At 35.9% G+C, this 10,083-nt stretch overlaps 1 protein-coding gene across 1 annotated transcript in view; it reads right to left on the reverse strand.

The window, feature by feature from the left end:
• Positions 1 to 8,337: 8,337 nt before the first annotated feature.
• Positions 8,338 to 10,083, reverse strand: part of ube2g2 (ubiquitin-conjugating enzyme E2G 2 (UBC7 homolog, yeast)) — an 11,503-nt gene continuing 9,757 nt past the window's right edge. The window contains exon 6 of the mRNA XM_059342286.1: positions 8,338 to 9,961. Coding sequence (XP_059198269.1) covers positions 9,849 to 9,961 — 113 coding nt within the window. The 3' untranslated portion in view covers positions 8,338 to 9,848. The remainder of the gene's footprint in view (positions 9,962 to 10,083) is intronic.

The following is a 10,083-nucleotide window of genomic DNA, read 5'->3' on the forward strand; positions in this document are numbered from 1 at the left end:
AGAATTTTCGAACTCAAAATTGGTTCAAAGTAATAAAATATACAGGTATACATTATTCTACATGTGTCATTTAAAATAAAGCGTTGCACTAACCAGATCCTGTTAAAAACATTAAATTCTCCTCAGAGACACTGAAGCCATGATTGATTCTGCTGAGACCAACGGACAAATATTAACAGAGGACAGGAGAGGCTGTTTACACAGAGCTGAGAGGAGAGGACAGGAGAGGCTGTTTACACAGAGCAGAGAGGAGAGGACAGGACAGGAGACATTGTTTACACAGAGCAGAGAGGAGAGGACAGGAGAGGAGAGGCTGTTTACACAGAGCAGAGAGGAGAGGACAGGAGAGGCTGTTTACACAGAGCAGAGAGGAGAGGACAGGAGAGGAGAGGAGCCCGTTGGGGTTAAGAGGGTTAACAGAGTTTATAGAATATTTAAAAATATTTATGTACAACTAAAGTCCTTCAAATTATTACTAATTACTAATGATGATTAAAGAATGATATAAACTGCTGTTATGAGAGCTGATTTTATACTTCAGGCAAGTTTAGAATGAAATGAGAATAATAAGGTTTATTAGATGAATCAGATCAGAAGACCGACAGCAGTGACTCAGACTCAGATACAATCTAAACACTTCAGAAGTTGTCAAGAATAAAAGAATAAACATTATTAATAGCTTAAGAAGTGATTTAATAACAGATGATTCAGGCGAGTCTCTAACCTGACTCTGGTTAAGAAGACGAAAGTTACTCTGAAAAATAATCTGGAGCCTTAAAAATAATAATTAAGATCTTAGAATGAATGTGAAAACAGCAGCTGTGTTTGTGTTTGTGTTGCTGCTGAAGCTGCAGAGTGATTTCTGCTCTAAACGTCTTCAACAGCAACAAGTCAGAGATAAAAACCTGTCGAGTCTGAAACACTTGAAGCAGCTGCTGATCTGATCATCAAACCTGTTGATGTAATTATTAAACAGTAGACCATATTTCCAATGGAAAGAATCTGTTGAATTGATGACTGGCAGTGAGAGAAATCTGGAAAAAACACCAAGTTATTGAGAGACATCATTCACTTAGAAAAAATATTATTTAAAAAAAATAATGATTTAATTGAAATAATTTTAATGCATTTATTAATGCATTTATTTGTTTTGGTAAATTTCATGTCTTTTTTTGTAATTTTGTGTCCTTTTTTTTTGGTAATTTTGTGTCTTTTGTTGGTCTTTCATTACTTTGTTTTCAAATGTGTCTATTTTGGTAATTTTATGTCTTATTTTGGTAAATTTGTGTCTTTTTCTGTAATTTTGTGTCTTTTTTGGCAATTTTGTGTCTTTTTTTGTAATTTTGTGTCCTTTTTTTGTAATTTTGTGTCTTTTTTTGCAATTTTGTGTCTTTTTTTGTAATTTTGTGTCCTTTTTTTTGGTAATTTTGTGTCTTTTTTGATGATTTTGTGTCTTTTGTTGGTCTTTCATTACTTTGTTTTTTAAATGTGTCTATTTTGGTAATTTTGTGTCTTTTGTTGGTCTTTGTTTTTGAAATGTTGTGTCTCCTTTGGTCATTTTGTGTCTTTTTGTGTCTTTTTTCCCATATCTCCTGGGTAAAAGTCCTGGGTTGGTTTGACTAAATACAAAACCAACCAAAAGTATCAATTTCACTCCACATTCAGACGACCCAAACAGACTTGGGCTGTGAAAGCCTCAGTGATCTCAAACTGAAGCCAAAACATGGAGGAAATGAACCATTTTCAAAAAATATCTATAGATGCAGACAATCAATAAATCTGTCTGAAACACAAACAAGAGCTCAGTATTTAAATATTCAGAAATCTGCTTCATTAAACTCTAAACAGAGATTATGAGCCTTTATTGAATATATTTAAAAAATTCCATTGACTTTTTCCCCCGATTTATTTAGTTTATTAATTATTTTTTTTTAACTTTCTTGCATGGTAGTGGGTGGACCTGGGGTGGGCGGGTGCCAGGGGAGAAAATATAGATATTTTCTATAGACTACACTGTAATAAATTATTCTGTAGTCATTTAATTTTCCTTAATATATTTGATAAAATGTATTAAATATAAATGCATCCTTGATTTTGAGGCAGTTACTTTAATATAAAAATGTTTGAGATAGAATCTACTTATTTTGATCACATTAAATATAATCTTTATGTGTATGTAATTCTAAATCAAGAGAATTTTGAATGAATGACCAACAAAAGACACAAAATGATCAAAAAAGACACAAAATTACAGAAAAAGACACAAAATTGCCAAAAGACATAAAATTACCAAAAAAAGGACACAAAATTACAAAAACAGACACAAAATTGCCGAAAAAGACACAAAATTACAGAAAAAGACACAAAATTACCAAAATAAGACATAAAATTACCAAAATAGACACATTTAAAAACAAAGTAATGAAAGACCAACAAAAGACACAAAATTACCAAAAAAAAGGACACAAAATTACATAAAAAGACACAAAATTGTAAATGATATAATACATGCATTAAAAATTATTTCAATTAAATCATTCTTTTTTTAAATAATATTTTTTCTAAGTAAATGATGTACATATAGTTTATTTGTTTATTTTCTAATCGTGTTTTTGGCGCATTTTCTGCCTTTATAATGTTGTTACAAGTTGGACAATCAGACAACCACACGGCTGTGATGTCATGGACTTTGTCGCTCTTTATACTTAAAAACTTAAAAACCCAAAAAACAAACCTGGTTCAGAGGTCAGAGGTCAATCCATCCTGCTGAGTTATTAAGACATTATAAACTCCTCCAAGTCGTCTTCTGGTTGATCTTCTTTCTGAACCAGTCCAGAAGAAATCACAAAACGCTCAAAGACCTCTGAGGAGTCCGTCCTCCTGTCCTCGCCGGGTTTTCACTTTGGGTCATTTGAAGAGACGTCAGAAAATAAAGACATCCAGGAGAAGTTCTCTCGACTGTCCTTGTTATTAAAAGTTTGATCCTCCAGACAGATAAAACCAGGACGGCTCCAACCGCTCTACCATTCTACTGGGAAACTGTAAAAACAGTCAAACTTTAACTTTAATAAAAGTCTTTCCATGTTTCTTCAGGACAGGTAGAGACGCAGACATCCACCTGCTGCTGTGGTTTTAAATCTTTCTGTCTTTTCTTGTGTTCTTTAGATGTAAATCTTGAGAGAGGTGAGAGACTGACTGAGCTGCAGACTGACTGATGATGTTCAGGATCAGCAGAAAAACTCTCTACCTGCAGGTGAGACGGCCTCGCTCGCCCACATTTAAATATAAAAGACTGGGAGGAGCTGGAGAGAGAGAGAGAGAGAGAGAGAGAGAGAGAGAGAGAGAGAGAGAGAGAAAGAGAGAGACAAACACAAACTGTACAACTTTATAATAAAAACAATTCACAGGATATCATAAATATAAAAACAGTAATGAAAATTGTAAAAAAATTAAACAAAAGTAATAATATAATCCAAAGAAATTACAAAAAAAAAACTGAATAAAAAGACCATGGAAGTAAGAGTAAATGAAAGTAAATGAAAGAATGTAAATAAAAAGTTTTTATATGTATTTATTTTACATATTTCTGGGAAAAGGCAAAGGATGCTTTAGCAATCCCCTTTTTGAAAATCATCAAATTTTTGTTTTTGCATCAAACTTTTCTCATGAGAAGCTAAACGAGGACTGAACCCGATCCAGAATAAGATCAGTAAAGATTCTCATGATGAGTTCATGGTCTCAATCGCTAGATTCAAGTCTTCTTCAACTTCAACTGGAAAGTTTTGGTCCTGAAAGTGTCTCTGATTCGGCTATTTTATATCTCTTGTTAGTCTTTCATTACTTTGTTTTAGGAATGTGACCTTTTTGGCAATTTTGTGTCTTGTTTTGGTAATTTTGTGTCTTGTTTTGGTAATTTTGTGTCTTTTTTGGTAATTTTGTGTCTTATTTTGGTAATTTTGTGTCTTTTTTGGTAATTTTGTGTCTTGTTTTGGTCATTTTGTGTCTTATTTTGGTAATTTTGTGTCTTGTTTTGGTAATTTTGTGTCTTGTTTTGGTAATTTTGTGTCTTATTTTGGTAATTTTGTGTCTTGTTTTGGCAATTTTGTGTCTTATTTTGGTAATTTTGTGTCTTATTTTGGTCATTTGTGTTAAAGGTAAAGATAAATCTATATGTAGACTCTACAGACTGAATGAGGAGTTTCAGGCCTCATTAGTTCCCGTCAGGACTACGAGTGTTTACTCAGACATGAAAAGGTGGATCAGCTCTGATGTGTGTGGATCCAGCAGAGAGACGCTAAAGCCCAAATAATCCGGTTTAAACCTGAACCTGGATCCAGTCCAGCAGGCAGAGACACGAATGAACCCACTGCCACCAGAATCAGCCAAACGGAGCAGGTTTTACCCTCTTTAAAGATCCATTATCGTAGGGTTTGGTTTTAGTTTTCTTAAATCTAAACATTCTCAATCAAAGTATAGAAGGTTTAGCATCAAAATGCTTCTCCATAATCAGTGAATCAGCCTCAGTGGTTAGTTCAGACCCCAATAACACAAACTAAAGTCTTCTTCAACTTCAACTGGAACATTTTGGTCCTAAAAGTCTCTCTGATTCCGGCTATTTTATATTTTTTGTTAGTCTTTCATTACTTAGTTTTAGTAATGCGTCTATATTGGCAATTTTGTGTCTTTTTTTTGGTAATTTTGTGTCTTATTTTGGTAATTCTGTGTCTTGTTTTGGTAATTTTGTGTCTTATTTTGGTAATTTTGTGTCTTATTTTGGTAACTGTGTCTTATTTTGGTAATTTTGTGTCTTGTTTTGGTAATTTTGTGTCTTGTTTTGCTAATTTTGTGTCTTATTTTGGTAATTTTGTGTCTTTTGTTGGGCTTTCATGACTTTGTTTTTTAAATGTTGTGTCTCCTTTAATCATTCTGTGTCTTTTTTGGTAATTTTGTGTAAAAGGTAAAGATAAATATATATGTAGACTACATGTTATAAAAACCTCTTGTAAAGTAACTGTAGATAAATGTAGTTTAGTAGAATTATAAAGTTGCAGAAAATAGAAGTTAAAAACAGTTAAGATGATTAAAACATATGAAGGCATCAGAGCAGCAGAGGTCAGACAGGTAGGGGGCGGGGCTCCGGCTCACCTGGGGAATTCCTCTGTTCTGATCATGAACACACCTGAGGGAGGCAGACATCAGTCACTTCTTCTCCTCTTTATCTCTCTTCTATCGCTTTTCATCTTTCTTCTTCTTCTTTTTCTTGTCTTTTCATCTCAGCTCAGACTGCACGTCACATGTTTCTCACACATGAATCTTTAAATTAAATAAATCAACAGAAAGTATTCAAGTCTGACTAGTTACAATATGAATAACGTGGTTACGGCCTCAGTTATAACTACTGAAGGACAGAGACATTTAGCTTAGCTGGAACTGAAGTGTTAAAATATTATTTGTTGAAACTTCAGTGACTTTACAGAAGAGTGTTCAACGAACATTTAAGGCTCAAAAAAGGGAAGTAAGAAAGGGAAGGTGTCTAGTTTAGAAATGAAATGTCCAGTATGGGTCGTCATTTAGAAAAGGAATGTATTCCTCATCATTCATTTGTTTTAGAAATGTGTCTTTTTTTGGTAATCTGTGTCCTTCGGGCATCTTTGTGTCTTTTTTGGTCATTTTGTATCTATTTTTTTTGGTAGTTTTGTGACTATTTTTGTAATTTTGTGTCTTTTTTTGGCAGTTTTGTGTCTTTTTTGTGTCTTTTGTGTCATTTTGTGACTTTTGTTTGGTAATTTGTGTCTTTTTGGCAATTTTGTGTCATTTTGGATCTATTTCTTTGGTAATTTTGTGACTATTTTTGTAATTTTATGTCTTTGCTAAGGCCTCTTACTCGGTCACTCTCTCTCTGGTTCTTATTTTTATTTGTCAATGTCCTTTCTGTAATGGAAACCCAATCTGTTTAACTTCCTGTTACTACTGTTGTTTTTACAGCATTAATTTTTAAAAAAAAAATTTTTTGGTAATTTGTGTCTTTTGGGCAATTTTGTGTCTTTTCTTGGTAATTTTGTGTCTTTTCTTTGGCAATTTTGTGTTTTGTTTAGATAATTTTGTGTCTTCTTTAGTAATTTTGTATCTATATTTTTGGTAATTTTGAGACTATTTGTAATTGTGTGTCTGTTTTGGCAGTTGTGCCTTTTTTGGGTCATTTTCTGACTTTTGTTTGGTAATTTGTGTCTTTTTGGCAATTTTGTTTTGGTCATTTTGAACCCATTTCTTCTGTAATTTTGTGACTATTTTATGTCTTTTTTTTGTGGCAATTTTGCGTCAGCAGCCTCTTACCCAGTCACTCTCTCCTTTTCTCGGTTTACAGCGTTAATACATTCCATACCTAGTAAAACCAATGATAATGTTATCTTATTTTAACCCCAGAAACAGAACAAATCAGGACACAGTCTCCAACAGTCTCAACAATCAGCTCTTTCTCCAGAATCTGCAGCTTTGAATCCGCCTCTTTTATCTCTTAGATTCTTTATTTACAAACTGTACATGAGACGACAGCAAGGCCACGCCCTCTACTGTAATACACACACACACACACACACACACACACAGCAGGTAATAACAGTATCTGTGTAAACACACACACTAATGGCCCGTCTGAGCACACACACTCAGTCAGTAAGTAATGGTGGCGTTTCTTTGATGGTGTGTGTTGTCAGAGGCAGGTTGAGACAGGACACACACACACACTACACACACACACACACACACACACACACACACATTTCTACAACCGTGACAGAGAACTGAAGTATTTAACCTGCTGCGGTTTCTGTCTCTCAGTACTACATTACCCATGAGCCTCAGCTGCTGACCTCAGTCACAACAACAATAACTGAAAAGATTCTGCAGAAGTTTTGACATTTTACAGACGTAAGTTTTTAATGTCTGCAGTAAACACAAGTGAGCAAGACAGCAGCTTAGAAAAGTGTGTTTTTGTGTTTGTGTCCGGTCCCAGTTCTCATTGGTCTCTATGGTACAGTTGGTTGGATTCGCTCACTGAGACAAATCTGTATAATTTTTGTTCAGAAAAATGTCAGAAAAAGTTCCAGCATCCAGTTTTCCCCCCAATTTTTACACATAGCGATGGCACGCTGAAGAATGAATATTAAAATTTAATAATAAATCACTTTTAGTGCTGATACTTTAACTACAGGTAGCTGATAATATTTCTGCACAACATACAGCACTTGTGTACTTTAACCACATAAAGCTAATAAAAAAAAGTTTGAAAAAAGAAAGAATACATTGTTTCATAAAATATAATTTTTTGAAAATATTGCTTGTAAGAGCACACTACTTACTATCCACCACGGCTTCTTCTGTTTCTTCCGTGTTTTTTTCGGTCACACATACACAAAAAAGGTATCAAATCAACCGGCTCGGCCATGAAAAGTGTGCTATGACTTTTCTAAGGTTTTCAAATTATTTGGCAAAAATGCGCAAAAAAAATTCCCCCAATGTTACCTTATGGAGAGGCTAGAGTGGATGACATCATTGCTAAAGTGCAGAGGGAGAGAAAAATGTCTAAAAAATTTATTTGGAAACTTAACTCGAGGCCACGGGTACCACTAGAAATAATCTATCCAAAGAAATGTATGGAAATGTGTCTTCTCACTCACATTGGTCTACTAAAGCTGTCAGAGTTATAGTTTGGGCGTAGGACACACAGATGATCCACCAACACGCACCAACAGCCTCATAGACCGCCATGGTAAAAAGGCGGGAAAATTTCTGGAGGAAAGCAGAGGTGCTAGTTTCTTCTGAACAAAAAAACATTTTTTTTTTCTTTACAAAACACATATATAGACGTTCAGGAAGAACTCACGATGATCAAAGTGAAGTCGGTTCAATGATAGGAGCTATAGTTTGGCCAAAAATGCTTTCTGTTTGAGGGGAACTTTCAGCTGGTTTTCTCTCTCTCAGTGGGGTTAAAGGTCACAGGAGCAGCTGCAGTTGATTGCTCTGCTCTGATTGGTGGCTGCCACACAGACAGACAGACATGTTAAAAGCTTGATCTGTCAAAAACCTCAGCAACAATAGAGATAATATACTGTAAACTACTCGGCATGTCAATAATGTATGACTGAGAGTCACGGGCCAGAGTCAACACACTCAAATTTTCTAGTTTAAAATATAAATAAATTGTTTAAAAAAAGATGCATGAAAATATAAACAGTTTGCTGTAAAAAGAAGCACACACACTAGGCTGTTATTCTTCCCTCAGTTTATTTTTATTTTCTCAAATTAACAAATTAAAAGAAACTCTCTGTCTGCCGTCCGAACTAAAAACAGCTTCACTCTGAAAAATAAAACCTTTAAAGCAGCCGTCAGAGACAGACGGAGACACTCGTCCTCCATCAACAGAGGGGGGACACTCGTCCTGCCAACGACAGACCGAGACACTCGTCCTCCAGATAAAGTGCATTTGAAGTCCAACCGAGAGAAGCTGAAGGAGCTCTGAGAAACAAACTCATCAAACGTCTTCAGAGAATAAAAACAGCCGAGGGTCGGGGTCACCAGGGGTTACCAGGAGTCACCAAAGGTTACCAGAGGTTACCAGTGGTCACCAAAGGTTACCAGAAGTTACCAGTGGTCACCAAAGGTTACCAGAGGTTACCAGTGGTCACCAAAGGTTACCAGAAGTTACCAGTGGTCACCAAAAGTTACCAGTGGTCACCAAAGGTTACCAGAGGTTACCAGTGGTCACCAAAGGTTACCAGAAGTTACCAGTGGTCACCAAAGGTTACCAGAGGTTACCAGTGGTCACCAAAGGTTACCAGAAGTTACCAGAGGTCACCAAAGGTTACAGGAAGTTACCAGTGGTCACCAAAGGTTACCAGAGGTCACCAGGGGTTACCAAAGGTTACCAGAAGTTACCAGTGGTCACCAAAGGTTACCATAAGTTACCAGGGGTCACCAAAGGTTACCAGGAGTCACCAAAGGTTACCAGAGGTCACCAAAGGTTACCAGGAGGATTTTTTCAGCAGCTCGTGTTTGAATAATAATTTTTTACAGTTTGTCTTTTTTTTTTATTAAATCAACTTTAATGACTATAACTTTAATGACTATAACTCGTCAGTTTCCTGTTGATTCAGCTGCAGTTTGAAGTTTAAATGCTAACAAATGTGGACTGAAACAATATTTAATGGGATAAAAATACAGATCTTTGTCTTTTGGAAATGTTTAGATCACGAAGCAGCAGGATAAATCTGTTCGTTCTTTTAATGTTTCTGTTTCAAAACGGAATCAGAAATATAAATAAGCATGATTGTTTTTTGTTTAATCAAATGAACCAACAGAACAGTGTTTTTCTGTTTTAACACATATAAGGAAAAAAAAACTGTTTTTCTATTCTGGTTGTAAAATAAAAACAAAATAACAGAAGAAAAACAACAGGAAAATACATTTGTTTTTGTTTTTTAGTTTTGAAACTGACAATTAAATGAAGCTCTGAACACATTAAAGGCTTTTTATATGATAAAACAATAATAATAACAAAGTTTCCGAGCTGCTGTCACTGTAACGATGATGATGTCACTGATCACGTGACCTGTGGGCTGATTTTCTTCTTCTTGACTTTTAGTAAATTTGCAGATTGTTTTGATCCAAACGTCCGTTTGTCGATCTGTCTGTCACGGCGCTCCGTGTGCGTGTGTGTGTGTGTTATTGGTTTCCATGGTGACGGTGAAGTTGCTGCAGGTTAAAAGTTCTCTGGGTGAAAAAAGGTCTGAGAGGCGTGAAGCCGCCACGCCGCCACGGAGCGCCGCCACCGCCGGGCGATCACATGACCTCTAAAGGCCCAGAGACTTACGGACGATCTTCTGAGCCAGCCGGTAGAACTGATCTCTGTCCTCACGCCACATCTTAGACGCGTCCACGTTAGCGCCGCTCTCATCGTTAGGCTCTGACAGCAGGCAAGGGAAGGAGACAAGGAGACGAGGGAGGGAATAAGGGAAGGAAACAAGGAGACATGGAAGGAAACAAGGGAGGAAACAAGGGAGGGAATAGGGGAAGGGAACAAGGAGA

Source organism: Centropristis striata, chromosome 10 (assembly GCF_030273125.1).
Source record: "Centropristis striata isolate RG_2023a ecotype Rhode Island chromosome 10, C.striata_1.0, whole genome shotgun sequence".
NCBI lineage: Eukaryota > Metazoa > Chordata > Actinopteri > Perciformes > Serranidae > Centropristis > Centropristis striata.